Genomic DNA, 18,272 nt, shown 5'->3' on the forward strand with positions numbered 1-18,272 from the left:
GGCACTATATTATGCAATATTGTTACATGGATAGCATGGATTACATAGATTTTTTTTTAAGTAGCTTGTGATCAACAGTTTTGACAGTTAAACAGCAAATTGCAACGACATCAACCATGAACCATCAAAGTTTCCAGTTATGTGGACAATTAATTTAAAGGAAGCTCTGCTCACAGACTAATAGAGTTTATGGGAAAACTTGAGGACAGCACCACGTGCAATTTACTCGCATACTGTTGATTTGATTTCTTCTGTGTGTGTCTGTGTGCGTGTGTCCATTATGATGTAAAAACTCTCCGATACACTATCAGACTGGCTAAAACAGCCACTAGTTCTTCAAGTTGAACACAGACTATTGTTCTACAGGAGTCGAGGCTGACTCCATTAAACTATGTTACAGTTTTCTTATTGCTTTTTTTTTTGTGCTGTGTAGATTTTACTGTATAACAAGACAGCCAGACTCCTTGTGTGCAGAGACATGTTTTTGTAAAATAGACAAGACAGCCACATCCTTTTTTTTCCTTCTTCTTCTCCCCTAAGTGGTACCCGCGTCTTCATTCTATTTTCCTGCCCATATCTTTTGCCTTTACCATTGAGCGAAACACATTCCTTGGCCCCATCTGGTACCAGCATGGAATCTTTGGCTTGGCGTAGCCAGACTTGTTGCAGTGCAGCTCTTTCACTGAAACAGGCAGGAGAAAGCATTCTGTGGTGAACCACGCCAGCAATGATGATAAAGAATGCTGCTCTGTCCTCAATCACTCCATCTGGCTTGTGTTTTGTTTTTCTTTTTAATTCACATACAAATGATATTTTCACCCCATTCATATAGGTTTAATATTAAAGTGAACTAATTTGCTTTGATGCAGTTTGTTTGTTTGTTTGCAGGCCTACTCAAGCAGTCTCAAGCTGTTCTTGTTATCTGTTGGCAGTATGATATAAAGTTCATGAATAGTTAAGTGAGACACGAGAACTGGCCACACATCAGGGTTCTTCATTCTGTAATTAGGACAAACACATAAAAGAGAACACTGTCTGCAATGTCGGTTGTTTATACTGGATAATGAAGATACAGTATAGGGTCACATCTAAAGAAGAGCGTACAAAGCCTGTTAATCTTCTGCCATATTTTGAGTTTTGCTGTAATATGTGCAGATGAAAAGTAAGAGTAATCAATGAGGGGCAACATTTGTTTTTATCGTTTTATTACTGAACATTTAACCTTACTGTTTAGGTTGTGCTGTATGATAGTGAAGCAGCATCAGACTGGCGGAAGGTAAAACAAGCCCTTTGAGGGGGGAGAAATATAAAATGCTTTTGTAGTTGTTGGAACTGCTTGAAGTGTCTTACTGGGTAGATTTTTACATTTGAATTGAAGCATTGATAAGACTTTGCCCTGTATAATAGTCTCCCTCTTTGAGTTCTTGATTTATATCAATCTTGGAAGCCATCGGCTGGTCTGCTGACTTTCGTCTGTAGCCTCTGGGAGAGCGGCCAATTTTTTGGTTCTTCCAGTGTAGCCAACGTATATCCAGGCAAAAATTCCCATTCATATCCGCTGGTTGTTGTTTGTGAATGCAGATTATTTAAAATGGACAATCAGAAGCTACATTGCTAAGATGTTAGCCGATGGTTATCTGGTGCATTCTGGCAAATGCAATCCTGTTTTTTGTGCTCCGCACGGGCTGTTAAACTACATGGAAGCAAAGCCTACACAAACAGGGTGGTTCAGTGGCACCTTGACTACAAGCAGATTATAAACTGAAAGCTTGTACTACCAAAATTCTTGTCAGATTCTGCATTTTCATATGAAGAATGCATTTTTAGAGATTATACTAGTTTGAACAAATAAAATGTCTTTAACTAATCCACACTGTACTTAATGCTACTTCTTAATGCTCAATATTTCCCCAATGTGCTCTTGTCTTCAGCAAATAACACGTCCCTCACAAGAAGACAAGTCAGACGAGAAGAACGAAGAGGACAAGTCTGAGAAGTCAGAGAAAAAAGAGGACGAGGAAAAGAAGGACGAGGAAGAGAAAGATGAAAAGGAGGATTCTAGGTGAGTTATGAATAGTTGTTTGTCCTCGTGTCACCATTAGGCCCTGCAGGTAAAAGTCCTGTTTGTTTGATGTCAGTGTTTGATCCATTCACTCTGTGAGAAAGGATGTCATGGTTACATATGCTGTATTATATTTCACTGCTTTCAGTTAGCTGTAGTTATTAGGAAAGAGTTCACTTTTGATACCCAGAAACCCTTTACACTTTTGTACTTAAAATTAAGGTGTATTGCAGTGTATATTAGTGGTTCTTGGCTAATAGACAGACAACTTGCTAACTTGTAAATTTGTCTGTCCAGATTGTCTACGCCTAATCTCTAATAAGGTGCGTGTGTGTGTGTTCAGTCAGTGAGGAGAAAGAACAGGTTACCGTAAGATAGCTTGTTATTGCGGAGCCAAAAGCGAATAGATATTTGCAGTACCAACAGCTAAAAGCTGTGTTTCCCTGTCCAAAACCACAGGGACATTGGCAAGGACAAAGAAAAGTGTGACGGTGGGGAAGACGACGACGGAAAGGAGCAAAACACGCCACGTGGCAGGAAGACTGCCAACAGCCAGGGACGCCGTAAGGGAAGGATCACCACACGCTCCATGGCCAATGAGGCTGCATCTGTGGCAGCTGAGGAAGCACCTCCCTCTGCCCCCGAGTCTTCCTTGCCAGATCCACCACAGTTCCCTAAAACCGATCCAGCTCAGAAGGCCATGAAGGAGCCTGCAAAACCCCAGACTCTAGTAGCTTCCATGGATGCTGCTAAAGGTGAATACTCTCAGGATAGAGTCTGGGGTCTGGAGTCTTGTGAATTTTTGTGCACCACATTCAGTCGTATACTATTTAGGGAATAGGATTAAAATGTGAACAAAAGCAATTCAATACTATGAAAGTATACATAGTTGGAACATTTTAAACATGACCCACAGCAATCTGTCAGCGAAAGCAAACTACACTTAATTTTTTTCTCGTCACTTCTTGTATTATGAGCTAACACGAATACCTATTAAAACAAGGTTGCAATAGAGACATAACACTCAAAGAGTGCTAAACTCATACTTGTACATGAAAGTTCTACATCCGAGGAGGTGTCATTTAAACTTCCAGAGGAAAAAACAATAATTCAAACTGACTGGCTAAATAAGTTCTTGTGGTCATTTAAAATGGCTGCCATGTGTCAGCTTCTAGAAAGACTTTGGTACACAATGTGTTAGAATATTGCTCTGTTGGATTTCTTCTCATTAAAAATGTGTAGACTTTAAAGGTGGGAATAGTTTAAAAATGGAAAGTTGGCTCAGGTACTCATTGCCAGGTGTGTGCATTTCCCTCAGGAAGCTGTTTGCAGTCTGTCTCTCATCAGTGGACTGCTGTAGGTGTGTTCTTGTCATGGTACTCCTTTACACACTTTCAGTTCTTGACGTCTGTCGCTCTGAGGGTGATAGCTCAGGTTACCAGTTACCCAGCTTCCTGTCTTTTAAGTTTCTCTTATAATTGAAGCACTCTTCTGCCACCCATGTTTAGTGCCATCTTCTGTCAGTACAGAACGCAACGTCATGTGGTTGGTTGGTTGCGGCTAATAGACTTACAATCGTTTGTGTTTGCTAACTAGTGACAGAATCGATAACTGAGGGGAAAATAAGGACACTAAAACTAAAGGTCAGTTTAGGGGGATCACTTTTGTGCTGCCCCTGGCTGCAACAATGAGTTTTATGTTTAGAAAAAGAGGATATACTGTCCATTTTCACTGTCTCCTTAGCAGTAAGTTGCTTTATGTTGTTTGACTAGCTGAACTCAAATGGGAAAATCCATTTGCTAGCCGTAATGTTTGGGTTTCTAAAGCACTTTATGAATGTGTGAAGGAGAACCTGTTGGAGTCACCAGACCGAAAAGCTGGAGTCCAACACTCCAGCCAACACCAAGCCGTGTAATAACCTGACAAAGCAGATGTTTGCATGATGCGATCAGTGCTATTTTATGCAATAAAATATTCTCTCTTTTCCCAACACAACCAAACAGTTTACAACATCACAGGTTGCTACGAGCGTACACATGTAGTAACCTGTGATGTTGTAAAGTGTTTGGTTTCTTACCGAAGACAATTGGAAATCCTGACATCCATCGGCATGTCCACTTAAATTTGGGCTTCGCTTTTCCTTACTTCTAATATGAAGTAATTAAGTCAATGAGATAATGTGAGGAAAAAACAAAAGTTCTCCAAAAATTGTGGCATCTCTTCCTCAGAGCCTCCACTTTGTTTTTGTTTGTTTTCTTTCTGTCTATCGCACACTTCGACCTAATTTTTCTGCCCACATACTGCTGATGGGATTCCTGATTGTGCTTTGGTAAGAAACCTAGTTATGTTTGTGGTGTGGTGTAGGTATATATGTAGTAAACTGTTTGGCTGTGCTTGGGCAAAGAAAGATTATTTTATTACATAAAATATTGCAGATCACGTCAGCTGATTTCTCTGATTTATTGATTCTGTCACTAGTTAGACTTACATTAGTTCATGCTAGCTATTAGCCGCAACCAACCATCCAACCACAGGATGTCACGTTCCGTATTGACAGAAGATGGTGCTAAACATATTTTTAAAACTTGAACTTTGAGCACTTATTTCTTAAATCCAGCTTCACACACAGAGTGTTTTCTGTGTCAGTTTTTGAGAGCAGGGCTCCATGATGTAAATTAGCCTTTATATATGTAGCATTTCATGTCCTCTTTAACCCTCTACAGTGTCCACCCATGCTTCAAACCCTCTCTATCCTGGTTTATGTAGGACTTGTCAAACCTAATCTCCCTTAATGACTACATTGTGGATTTTGAGTGGGACTGTTTACTTGCTCTGTAACCCCTGCAGCCATGATGTTTCTTAGAAGTACGTGGGCAAAAGGGTAGCTATCTGTCAGTGTTGCCTAGCTGAAATGGGGCCAAGCAGATTGAGGAAGCTGCTGATTCAGTGGGGGCTTGGATTCTCTTTTGGGGGCTGGTGTGTGTGTGTGTGTGTGTGTGTGTGTGTGTGTGTGTGTGTGTGTGTGTGTATATATATATATGTATATATATATATATATATATGTGTCATTAGGCCACATGCTATGCTGTAGGCGGACACTCTGTTTTCATATCCGACTGATTAAGAGCCACTCTAGAGGGGCCTCCCCTGTAGTGGGGTGCATTTCGTCAGTGAAGAAGAAAGCTTAGTCTGGTAGACATTTGCTTAACTAAAAGTAAAACACAGTGTGGCAGAAGAAGTCTGAACAGTGAGAATTGATCTCGTCTTCAAGATTGGTGGGTTTGAAGGGGGCAGACCACCTCTTAATGTCAAGGGTACATCTGCAGCTATATTTGTCCAAATGTTTACACAGTCTCAGTGGGTGCCATAGAGGAGAGTGGGCTAGAGTTCATTCAGCCCCCTCCACACTTACTGTGCTCTTCTGTGAATTTTGTTAGAGGCGGGGCAATGAACTGTGTAATCAAGCCAAGGCAAAGGGGAGGAGCGTGCATCTGTGCACGCGGGAGGGTTTTTGGGTTGGCTGTTCTGTCTATTTGTCTCCATCCAAGGCCATTTCCTAAAGAGGGAGGCATGGCTCTCAACTGTCTGGTGCTACATCAGCTGACCAAGGCCCTCCCCTCCCGGATTAGAGAGGAGCAGGGCTTGCTCAGGGCTGTGGGGAAGGAGAGAGAACGAGAAAGCAGGAGAAAATGAGAGGAGGAGAGTAAGCTAGAGCGAGAGTGTAAGTGAGGGAGCAGGTCTCGGCAGCCCCTGAATATAAACAGATTATTAGATTAGCGGCCATGAGAAGGAGACGACTGAAGAAAGAACTGTCACTCTCTCACCGTCACCCTCCCTCCTTCACTTTCTGTTGCTTTTTTTCCCTCTCTCCTTCTATCAGTGCTGATGGGGCTGTGTCTGTCTTTGTTATTTAGCTGGCGCTGGTGAAACCGGAGAAACTTCTCGCTGGACCGAGGAGGAGATGGAGGTTGCCAAAAAAGGTACTGCTTTAATAAACTACTCTCTTTCCTTTATGTCTTTGTTCTTCCTGTTATCACTGTGCGGCTGAGACGCCTCTGCTTCTTATGATTGTGTTTTTCCCTCCATCTCCCGCCTTTTTCCATTCGCTTTGATTATTTGATATTGCGTTGCCCTGCCCGTTTCCTACATGCAAACGGGAATGACTGCGCACATGCATTCACACAAATAAAAACTATTCCTGGTGCTTTACTGGAAACTGTTGGAGAGTCTGTAGTCCCCCCCCCCCCTTCCTTTAGCTGCACTGCTGACTTCTCAGAAGTGATCTATTAAGGCCATCCAAGAAGCAGCAGACCATGACGGTTTCCTTCAAAGATCTCTATCTATTATTCAGGTTCAGACGCTTTTCAGATTCTCTAAAAAAAAAAGAAAAAAAGTGAAAGTTACTTCAACAAGTCTTCAAAATATTCATTGCACGCGTCGCTTGGTCTAAGGTTGGACACTGCATGTCTTTAGTCAGCTCATGCCACACAAGTATGCCTACGCTTGCCCCTTTCTGCTTGGATTTGCTGGTGATAGGTTCTTATTCAGGGTAGATTGGCAGAGTAAACAAATGGATTCATGTTGAAAAATTAAGACTGTTGCGTGTTTCGATTTGCTCCACCTTTCCAAAAATACGAGTGGATATCATCTCCTCAGACTTTCAGACCTTTATGCTACATATGTCTGTGAATTAATGTAACCACGGGAGTAGGGATGGGTATCGTTTAGGTTTTATCCGATACCGGTGCCAAACCGGTACTTTTGAAACGGTGCCGGTGCTTAAACGGTGCTCAAACCGGTGCTTAAAGAATGGAGAACACAAAATTGGTCCAAAAACATCTTATGTTCAGCTGTTTTTTTGTAAAAAGATAACAATGTTAGCCTTTTCTGCAGCTATAGGGGATTTATGGTATCACTCTTGGCTGGAAGCAGTGCTTAATCAATGGAAAAAACACAAACTTTGTCCAAAAACCTCTCATGTTTAGCTGTTTTCCACTTTTTCTTTGGTCATTTTAGCCTTTTTGGCCAGGGTGAAGGGAGTATCTGCCATCAAACAAGAAGACAGCTGCATGTAACTATGACGGTGTTTGCTAGTTCACCTTACATGCATTAATTTAATAACGTGGTTAGCCTACTAAGCTACTCACGCAGAGAAGAACGGCTGCTGCTGCCATCATCATCCGTCATCATTTCTGCTACACTGGCAGGGCTAGGGGCCAGGACTCTCCTCTTCGGGTTTTTGGGGGATGTTGCTAACTCCGGGTCCGATAACAGGCAACCCACCCGCAGTCGATGCGCTGGTGTGAGGTCTTGCAGCAAGCTATCAAATACGGCGCATTTTTCGGCTTTTAAAAAAAACGCTATCCGTCGCCAGGTGTTTCATCGGATTTGAGGTGTTACCTTCTTTGACAGTATCAGCTTAAAGCACTTGTTGCAGGCTGCTGAGTTTGCATATTTTGCTGTGAAGTACAGCCAGACTTTTGACCGCTTCGCCTTGGGCATTTTTAATCTGTAGCTCTGCTCTAAAAGAACGTACGTACATGGACCCGCCTACTATCCGGAAACGTAAAATGATTGGCTAGAATCTAAAGTGTATCATTCCATACCAGTTGGTGGCGGTAATGCACCTTTCAGTTGTTTGCCAACCGCCAATATAAATGTATGTAAGGAAGAAGAAAGTGTACCACAGCTCAGGAAAAAAAAGCACCGAAATAAAGCACCGAAATGTGCGCTGCTTTTCGGTCTGGTTACTACCGTTTATGTCAGAACCGGTGCCATCATGGCACCGGATACCGGTACCCATCCCTACACGGGAGGAAAGTCATATAACATAGCAGGTTCGGAAATCACCTTTATGCTGCCACATGTGGCTGATCAGGCAGGCCCAGTGAACAGTTTACCTCTGAGTAACTTGATTTGTTTATCTGAATAAGCCCTGGTGTTATTACAAGGCTGAGACATGCCAAGCTTGGTAGTCAAATCAGAACACCCCCTCAGATGAAGAAAGAATTTGGGTCATTGCAGTTCTTTATTGTTGTCTGGATGATTTCACACCTTTTACTAAAATGTGATATTAGTATAATTAGAATTTGGTATAATCACTTTCGTTTAAGCTTATGTATTGTTGGTAGGCCATATACCCCTAGTTCCTCAGTGAAATCTGAGGTGTTAAAATCAGTCAGACCAGAGCAGCTACCACATTGAAGTTATAAAGCTCACAAAGGCCTTTTATTGCTAAGTGTATTACGGATATTTTGAATATATAACTGGATTGAATGTTGTCTTGGTAACACAAGAAGCAGTGACACTTTCTTCAATAAGCTTTTAGAAGAAGTTCACTTGATTGTTTCCCAGTTTCTGCCTTCAGATTTACTGCTGTGCTCACAGCACCATAACTTGATTTGTCAATGATTACTTTGAACGTGTGAGCCACTGAATGTAAATTAATCTCAAGACATATGCTGTGTGTGCACAGCATTGAGAAATACTATGAAACATCTGGCACAGTTGTGATTATGTGGAAGGAGTATTAGTTAAATATAGTACCAGAGCAGTTACAGCAGCACAGGAAAAATATGACCAGGGCTGTAACAATATTGGCTAATTAAGTTGTCATAGTGATCAAAGCAGATAAGCTAAGTGGTGATCGAATAGAGTGAGTTTACTGTATTCAAGTACATCTCTTCCCCCCCCCCCAAAAAAAAAAAAAAAAAAGTAACTAAGACAAGAGCTACTCTGATCAGTCCCAGTGCCCTCATTCCCTTCTTAAACTGGAACATTAATGAGGTTTTGTATTTAGCTGTGCAGCGATTTGTCAAGCTGCCAGTATCCTTCATCTTAGTGGGATTGGGCGGGAGAGAGAGGTCACATGGGTTACAGGATTTAGAGAAGAGCTGCTCTAAAGGTAAATGGAAGTCTTCCAATTGACTGTAGGGTGAAAGAATAATTTCAAAGTTTAGTGGGACCATTAAAGCTGATTGTGTAATCAGTGCAGGATGGGGAAGACCAACAGCAAATCGCAGCAGCGGGGATCCCAAGAGTTTAGTGTAATTTTTGTGGTGATGCTTTTATTTGTTAAAAGATATCGTTAAGATTTAACTGAGATCATCTTCCAGAGCCACATTGGAGGTTCTGACACAGCATGAGAACCATTACTGCATGTTCACGCTAAATAAGGCTTTTAAAACTTGTCCTTTCTGCAGTGCCTTTTACATTACTGCAGCCAAACTCGATTGAATACAGTGTCCATCGTGATTTTGTAAAGTCCTGTCTGGCATTAGTTTGTATTATTAAACATGAAATGCCTTGTTAATTTGTATTTTACCAAGTATTCAAGTTGGATTTTTGATTTTGCATCATCTCTCTCCGTCCTGCACCAGGGCTTGTTGAGCATGGGCGAAACTGGACAGCTATTGCCAAAATGGTGGGCACCAAAAGCGAGGCACAGTGCAAGAACTTCTATTTCAATTACAAGAGACGTCACAACTTGGACAACCTGTTGCAACAGCATAAGCAGGTAAGCTGATTGTAATCTGGATTCAGCTGCAGGCTGTCTTTAAGCTGTTGTAACTCTGTATGAATGAACGGATTTTATTAAATTAATTTTATTGTTTACGTGTTTTTGGTTCCCAGGATACACGAAAGGCTCGTGCTGATAGGTCTCAAGGTGAAGGTCTAGCCACGCAATCACCGGATGATGATGAGGACAATGCAGAGGACAGTGAAGGTCAGAGAGATGGATAACATAACACACAACAATCACACACATTCTTAAGAACTCTTTTTGGGTTAAAGAGTGCACGTCTTCATCGTGTGATAGATTCTTGATTATGAGCTTTGAAGCGTAGTGCTTGATCTCAAATGTTAAGTAAAGAGGTTAGAAGAAATCTGTGAAGCTCGATCCAAACTTCTATTTGTCATTTAAGTGTTTCCTCTGGGTTGATGGTGGGCTTGCTCTGTACTGACAGTAGTTTTAATAAGTGAGTGGGAAAGAGATCAAATGCAAAAAGGCAATGAGTAGAGGAAGAGATTAAAGATGTGAACTAATTCAGACTACATAGGTGCCTGTTGCATAACAGTTTGTAGCTTTGAAGACTGAAGAAAGCCCACTCTTTGAACTGAAGTGCTGGTCCCACTTGTTTGATCCAACAAGCAAACAAGCCTGCCTGTCTACCTGCCTCCCTCACTTCCAGAAATCCTTATCTCTGCTGGGTTTACATGGTGAAGGCATGAAGGCATTTTTTTCTTTTTCTTTTTTTAACAGCAGTGTTTTTGATGTTTTTTTCTGCAAAAAACCCCCATCAAACCAAGTTTAAAAAATGGTTTTACAGACTTGTATATAATTTAAACAAACTCTGCTTTACAAGATAACTGCGGCGACGTCACAATGTTGACTTTATCTACATCTGATGGAAATCAGATACTGCTGGTGATCTACACGTCACAGATCTCACTTTATAAAGTTACACATTAGGCCATTAGGGGCATTAATAAAACACTCATAACTATAAACATCGTGATTTACCATTTGGATATTTTGTAAAGCTGCTTCTTTGATTTTTGGTTTGATGCATTGAATGGATCTACAAATCTGGACTACCATCACCATGGTAACAGCTGCAGCTAGACAATATGCAAACCGAGACGAGCAGACAGGTTTTAAACATGTGGTTTCTGGATGTGAATTTATTTTTTATCACTTTAAGCTTTCTGTTTTGTTTGCAATACTGTACATCCACATAGATTGCAGTTATCTAAACTTAGGTGTGAACTGAGCTTATGATTTCTTTTTATCTTTCAAGGTTGTGCTTGCGGTTGTGAGACCTTGAACATAGCACAGGCAAATATTATCAGCAATAAACAAAATATGGTGTTTGGCAATAAGTGGCAATCACATGTGTGCCTAAGTGTGAATGCGTGTGAATACATTTCAAATGGATAAAGTGAATGTTTAGGTCCTGTTGTAGATTTTCTGTCTGGGGTTTCATGCTATGTGAGTTTGATATAAATACCCCATTCTTTCTTGACTTAATACATGGGGGCTGTATTATGGCTGACGTTTTAATGGTTTCATGGAATATTCATTGAATTGTATTATTTCCACGATCCAATTGCATCTTCTTTATATGATTAATCTTAGAGTTTCTGTTCTTGTTTTGATTTATGTTAGGATGTCTATATTTATTTTCATTGTCAGAAGGAGTTTAGAAAAGTCCTGTGAGTTTTAGTAACTTCATTAATTGTTTGTCATGTATTAATTTGTCCTTGGGTGCTTCCTTAGGAGGTGACAACAGCTCTGATACAGAGAGCGCCCCTTCCCCCTCTCAGGCTGACTCCTCAAAGTCCGGTGACTCCAAGAGGGCAGACGGCGCTGCAGGAGATACTCAGTGTGCTGACCAGGACAAAGGCCAGACTAGCAATGGGAAGGCTCCAGAGCCTCCATGCGAATTCACAGTGAAACAAGAGAAAATCCCAGAGGGCGAGGTGGGATCTCAGGAGGAAAAAGCCAGGATGACTTCCTTTGCAGGCTCAGTACATCCTAAAACGGAACCTCTGGATGTGGTTATGAATCCCGAAGAGGTTAAAGTGAAGATGGAGCCCGGTATCAAGGAGAAAGGCGAAAAGGGAGATCATGGCGAAAGGCTCCACTCAGATAATGACTCCAGCGCCACCTGCAGTGCTGATGAGGATGTTGAAGCAGAGCCTGAAAGGCAGAGGTGAATTTTCATAAGCTCCCTGTTCACGCGTTCATGTTGTGTGTGAATAACTGCATTTTCCAAAAAGAATGCTGTCAAATTATTTTAAATGTCTATATTTTGTCTCACACAGCAGAATATTCTCCATGGAAAAGCCTTCGTTGCTTAACCCTCCAGGCTCGGTGTTGGTGCCTTCACCTAAGCAAACCCAGCTCAACATCGATCAGCTGCATCAGCGGGCAGCTTCAATACCACCCATGGTTGGTAACTTTTTCAGAAGGATCATTCTCAGACAAAAAAAAAAAAAAACTACAACAAAAAAACTACAGGCCTCTATAGTGTAAGCACTATGTAAAACATGGCAAACAGTTCCACTGTGTGTGGATACATGTTTTCTATTAAGGTTTTTATTGAATGAAAACAATAATATTTGTATGTTTATTAAACGTGTTCTGGAATTGTTTCCCTGCAGTGCTTCATTATCTCACTTAGTTCATATCTGGCTTCCGGACTCATGGACTTCTCCCCCTTCTTAATACTTTAGGTGCCTGGTCCATTTGGCACTGGTGGCGTGCCCATCAGTGGTTACGCCATGTTGCAACACCAGATCAAAGCAGTGCATGAGTCAGCGCACCAGGAAGAGAAGCAAAGGCAGGACCATGGTAAGAAAGTAAAACTATCCTCGTTCAATGCTCACATTTCCTGTTGCCTTCTCAGTGCTCTATCCTCATTGTTCTCTGCTGCTGCTGCTAACAGTGAACTATTTATAGCCTATATTTTAGGACCCATTCATTTTTATGTAGTTTCATAAAAAGAAATGTTTTAGGGTGCTCTGGACTGTCGTAATGTTCTTCAGCCTGAGCCAAGATTAAAAAAAAAAATCCTTCTGCGTTTAGTACTATATGAACAGAAGTCTTGATTTACACTTCTCTTGAAATACCTTATGAAGAGGGGGATTTGGGGTTTGTGTTTTTTGATGCCATGTGACTAGAGGCTGTCAGAGGTCACTTCTGCCTGACCGTCGATTTAGTTCACCCATGCACCTTCTGAAGGGAGAGCAGTGAAGCCAATGGGCAGACTGTATTACAGCTTGATTTTGCAAAGCTTTTAGCACCTTTTAGCGTGAGTGCCATGAAGAGGAGAGCAGCTGTCAATAAACGACTGAGCTTTGAAACCACAGTATTTATTACACATAGTAGGTTTTAGCGGGTACGTGTCCAGGTGGCGGTGTGGCTGTCAAAAATGTGCATCCATTCTGGGTCAGCTCCGCGTACACTGGAACTGGGTTTTTCTTTTAATAGTGGTTATCTTCCCTTTGTCCTTATGCCTGTACGCTGCAGGTAAACCCTTACCGTACATGCCTTATGACATGATGCTGGCTGTGGACCAGGAGACCCACTCCGGTCAGCCAGGCTCTCCTTACAGACTCTCCCCCAGGGAGTTAAGAAAGGCCTCACCTGACCCCAACGCCCCCAATGTCTCCTGCTACAGTGTGCCACCAGGTAAAAGCACACATTTTCACCTCCGCTTCCCAACCCTTTTTGCCTCCTCCCATGACCCTGCTGATACAGGCAGGCCTTGTTTGACACCCCTTTTCTATTTGTGTTATAGATTTTTTTTGACTCCACTGGTAGTGGAATATGACATTGTCTTCAAAAATGTGCATACATACTAACTGAAATAGTTAAAAGAATGAGGTCAGTATATGAGGCAACAGGTTAATTTCAGACCCCCCCCCCCCAAGACCCTGCATGAGGTAAATGAGTATTCTGAATTGTGAATCATTTGGTGTACTCTATACTAGAGTCCAAGAGTAAAAACGGAGCTAGCAGTGAGCATGGTAGGTCCACTTTAAATTTGGAGTGGAGATGAGGACTGCTGTGGAGCTCTTATTCCTGTCATGGGATGTGACAGTATTACAGCGCACTTGTGTATTACTCAAGATGTATCTTCCCAAGTCCAAAGGTATATGTGTACACATTAGTATTTAGCAATGTACAGGAGGTGTGCAATCAGTGTTAAGGTGAAATGAAGAAACCTCTGCCCAGATATGACCATCCATTGCTTTTGCTAACATCTATATCCTGCATATCTGAAGTTCTCTATGTCACGTTTCTTTTTTTTTACACTCTGTTATAAAGTAATCCTCTCTGCTTGTAACATTTTATAACCGGTTGGATTATAATTTGCTTATTTGTGAATGGATCAGACAGAGGTAACACTTCTTTGGCTCCATTTGTTGTGTCTCAGAAAATGAGCCCACTTCCAGTGATAGTTGCCCTCCGATCTCCGTGACATTTTGTGTATTTGCTTTACATAAGTGAGCACATTAAACCATATTTACAGGTTTCTTTATAATAATTTCATAAATGAAATCATTTTAACTATCAGTGATTTTCATTAACCAACGGTAAAACCAAATAAATGACCTAAACATGTCCTGTCCACTCTGATGTTCTGTTAGACTGCTGTCATCAAAGAGCATTTCTGCTGTATCACCCTTGTAGGTGTGCTACATGTCCAGTTAGGATATGGTTATAGTGAATTATGAATCCTGAAATTGAATATCACTGCAAACTGAAGGTCATACACCGTCTGTTTGTTGATGATGATTAACAGATTCACATTTTAATGATGTTGTGGCAGCAAATCAAAGCCAGATAAGGGGATTATCCTGGATTTACTACATGCAGATTGACTGTCAGATATTTGCCAGAACTTTATAGAGCTGGGAAGAGGTGCTATGTTTTACTTCCTCATTTTCCATCTTATAGGATGCATACAAAAACTTCTCTGAAAATTCTGCTGTTGCTTTTTTTCCCCCCTTGTTTGACATTTGGGGCAAGGATAAAATCATGTCCATCCGAATTAAGTTGTTGTTCCTGAACTTCCTGAGCATGAATGTTAATGCCTGACACACAGTCCCTTCTCTGCAACAGAGGCTTATAAATTCGTCATAGAGTGGCTTGTTTTCTTATCTTGTCCCTGCATGAGCCAGCAGCAGGATGACGCCCGTGCCCGCTGGAGGAACTCTCGCTGCCATTTGCATTTTTGATAGAGTGCAGAGTGCATGCTGCTCTCCCTGCAGGGAGGTTACTCCCGGTCTGTGTGGGTGCATGTTTGAGGTGTGTTATGATTCATTTTGTCTATTCAGCTGTCCCAGGAGACAGTCAAGCAGACAGCGGGCATGGGCCAAAGATACCACAGGCTGAAGACAGGCTGTTAAATGAGGTCTTCACTGCTTACTTCCCCACTCAGTGGAGCGTTGTCAGAACAAAGCTTAATATTTTATCATGAAGTATTTAATTTGGAATAAAGCTAAAAAAAACAGTATGTTGGGTGCACTGGTTTGCTTTTTTGATGTTATACCCAGCTGTTTTAATCAGTTATCTTATTTCCTTTTCTGTATTTCCACCAGTCCTTCACCCTGCAACTACTCAGCTGGTCCAGAATATACCAGATGGAGGCCGCATGACGTTCAGAACCATTCGACCTCCCAACATTCCCTCTCCTCCTCCACTCATTCCAACTACCAAGCCCACAGACAAGCCTTCCTTCATCCAAGGAGGCTCCATCTCCCAGGTGAGGCACCTGGGGTATGATGTTTGTGCTTTACCAGTAGACTAGCTCTTCTCTTACACCACTGGGGAGAAATCAGATTCTTTAATAATTTATGTGAGCTCTGATGTAAGATTAACATATGTAGGTTTTATAAATCTTTTTGTCCATGACAGGATCAACACTTTAATTTTAAAACTATTACTATATTTATCTACTACACTGTTGATGGTAGAATAGGACAGTTGATCCCATCTTAATAAAATGAACTGCTTTATTGTTTCTGTGTACCCAGTGAGCTGACTTTGAAATATGTTCTGTGATTTAATTTCCAGGGAACTCCTGGCACATACCTGCCATCCCACGCTATCTATGGGCCAGAGGGAACTAAGAGCAGTGTGGGCTCCATCTCTCTGGGTCTGCCGCGGCAGCAGGATCTTAATAAGCCTGGTAGGATAACAGGCTTCATGTGACTAAGCTGTTTATCACTTCTTCTGTTCATATAGATCTGGAAACATTGGAAAACCAAGCATGGCATGAAAATGAATGCTTTGCTTTCAGTGTCAGAAAGCAAAACATCCAGATCAAAGGACGTTGCTCTTTAGAAATTTTGTCACAGTTGACATCTGAGGCATCGCACCTACTTTATGGCATGGTCTGTCTGTTTTACTATTGTACCACACAGAATTCTGCAAATAGAGAACTGGAGTTCCTGTTAGTAGAAAACTTTCTCAAGCCTCATAGTCTAGTTATATTTTGTTTCTCTCTGTAACTCTTTAGGAGCTGCAGTTCCATCCATACAGGATTGTAGAGGCAACCCAGCAAAGGCTGGCGAAGGTCTGCCTTTCAGAGGCTCTATCACTCAGGTAATGAATGGATGAAATGAGGCTTTGTTTTTTTGTTTTTACACTTCATGGTTTTTTTTTGTATTTATAGAACATTTCTTTGCTCTCCCCTTAAACAGGGCACGCCAGCTCTGGCCCAGTCGAGCATTGCTGCTGACCTTCTGAAGGGCACCATCACAAGGCTTGCCACAGAAGACCCAAGCAGCCCAGACAAAGCTAGGGGGGAGCAGCTGGCTAAAGGTCACGTCATCTATGAAGGCAAAAGTGGGCATATCGTGTCCTATGATAGTTGTAAGTGCCTTTTATTGTCGATATTGCAAATAGCAATTTTTCTTTGTTTGGCACACACATGTTATCATATGTTTTATTGTCCAGTAGCCATCAAGAACCCCAGGGAAAACACCCGCAGCCCCCGAACAAGCCATGAGCTGAAACGCACCTTCAACATGATGGAGGAACCCATGGGCAGAGGACACACAGGCAGAGAAGGAGCCCCGTTGGAGGGTACTGCTTGTGTGTCACTGAATATACACACTGTGTCTTTTCTGTGTCAGGGGCTCACGGTGCCTGTTTCTGTTGTTTCCCCCTCAGGGTTAATTAGCAGAGCTTTGCCCAGAGAAAGCATTCATGGAGAATCTAAGGAAAGACCGGTGATCACTGGATCCATAATGCAAGGTAGCTTACTGTAAAGTTGATGCATCACTCAAAATCACATGAAAAAATAAGCAAACCTGAAATAACTTCAAATCTTTCCAGGGACACCAAGAACTGCCGCAGAGACTTATGACGATACTATGAAATATGGAAAACAGTTAAAGCAGGAGAGCCCGCCTGCTCGCTCCTTCGAAGGGGGTATTGGCAAGGGCAAGCCCTACGAGGGCGTCAATACAATTAAAGAGATGGGTCGTTCTATTCATGAAATCCCACGACAAGATTCTGGACAGGATATGTGCAAGACTCCTGATTTGCCAGACAGAAGGGTTTTGGAGGGCTCCATGTCACAGGTCAGACAGAGCTGTGATTCCAGCCACTCTTAAACAATTTACTTTAATGTTTTTAAAATTGAATATATGAACTCCACAAAAATACACGACTGATTTTTATGATGAATTGATAACTAAACTGTTGTTTTTAAAACCCTTTACCAGATTCACAATCTGAACCAGCCCAACATCAAACACAATGTCAAGTCCCTGATCCCCAGTCCCACTAAGCTGCCACACAACATGCCCCAACTGGAGGCCATGGAACGAACCAAATACGACGAGGGTAAGGGAGTACGGCACACCTCTGTGGTCAACTCCACCACCTCTGTTCTACGCTCCACACACCAGGAGGCCAGCAAATCCCAGCTTAGCCCAGGCTTGTATGAGGACGCCAATGCTCGCAGGACCCCTGTTAGTTACAGTACCAACCCCATGTCTAGAGGATCACCTATGCTGGGACGAGCTTCAGAGGGTATATTCCATAATCATTTTATTCACAGTAGAACATCAGGTTCTCAGTTATTTATTAATAAACATTATAACTCTTACAATTATGGAGTTGGATAGAATTGAAATAGACATTTATCTTTCCCTTACCAGATGATCTTATTTTGTCGAAAAACTATAGTAGTAATTAATACACAATGTGCACCCAGTGCTGAGGGCACTGGGTAAGCTTTTCTTTTTTCTTTCTTTTTTTTCCTGAGAAAAGTAATGAAATGATATTAAGTTGTTGCTTCAACTAATTTGATAAGCCGTGTGCGTCTCTCTTTCTCTCTCTCTCTCTCTCTCTCTCTCTCTCTCTCTCTCTCTCTCTCTCTTCTGAAGGTGGGATGGGGTCTGCAAAGTCTGCTTCACATGAAAGAAAGAGCACCATGACACCGACGCAGAGAGACAGTGTCCCAGCCAAGTCCCCAGTGAGCGGTGGTGACCCTGTAGCCTCTCATAGCCCCTTCGACCCCCATCACCGGCCTGAAGTGTACAGAGGCCATTTGCCTCCACATCTTGACCCCGCCCTGGCCTTCCACAGAGTGCTGGATCCTGGTATAGTGTTTAAAGCATTTTCATTCTTTCTACCTTCACCATGTGAATAATGAAAACCTTGATTCTGAGTAAACTGATGAAA

At 42.0% G+C, this 18,272-nt stretch overlaps 1 protein-coding gene across 8 annotated transcripts in view; it reads left to right on the plus strand.

Annotated features, from left to right (window-relative positions):
* ncor1 (nuclear receptor corepressor 1) overlaps positions 1-18,272 on the plus strand; it is a 65,435-nt gene that overhangs the window by 37,645 nt on the left and 9,518 nt on the right. For 4 of the 8 annotated variants that reach the window (XM_085175551.1, XM_085175555.1, XM_085175554.1 and 1 more), the window contains 18 exons: positions 1,932-2,062; positions 2,522-2,817; positions 5,977-6,042; positions 9,442-9,578; positions 9,695-9,788; positions 11,343-11,778; positions 11,891-12,017; positions 12,302-12,419; positions 13,098-13,259; positions 15,176-15,339; positions 15,651-15,765; positions 16,096-16,181; positions 16,280-16,451; positions 16,536-16,664; positions 16,752-16,835; positions 16,917-17,164; positions 17,309-17,618; positions 17,975-18,190. In XM_085175551.1, coding sequence (XP_085031677.1) covers positions 1,932-2,062; positions 2,522-2,817; positions 5,977-6,042; positions 9,442-9,578; positions 9,695-9,788; positions 11,343-11,778; positions 11,891-12,017; positions 12,302-12,419; positions 13,098-13,259; positions 15,176-15,339; positions 15,651-15,765; positions 16,096-16,181; positions 16,280-16,451; positions 16,536-16,664; positions 16,752-16,835; positions 16,917-17,164; positions 17,309-17,618; positions 17,975-18,190 — 3,091 coding nt within the window. The remainder of the gene's footprint in view (positions 1-1,931; positions 2,063-2,521; positions 2,818-5,976; positions 6,043-9,441; positions 9,579-9,694; positions 9,789-11,342; positions 11,779-11,890; positions 12,018-12,301; positions 12,420-13,097; positions 13,260-15,175; positions 15,340-15,650; positions 15,766-16,095; positions 16,182-16,279; positions 16,452-16,535; positions 16,665-16,751; positions 16,836-16,916; positions 17,165-17,308; positions 17,619-17,974; positions 18,191-18,272) is intronic. The other 4 variants (XM_085175552.1, XM_085175553.1, XM_085175558.1 and 1 more) reach the window with 4 other exon arrangements.

This window comes from Neolamprologus multifasciatus, chromosome 10 (assembly GCF_963576455.1).
Source record: "Neolamprologus multifasciatus chromosome 10, fNeoMul1.2, whole genome shotgun sequence".
Classification (NCBI taxonomy): Eukaryota; Metazoa; Chordata; class Actinopteri; order Cichliformes; family Cichlidae; genus Neolamprologus; species Neolamprologus multifasciatus.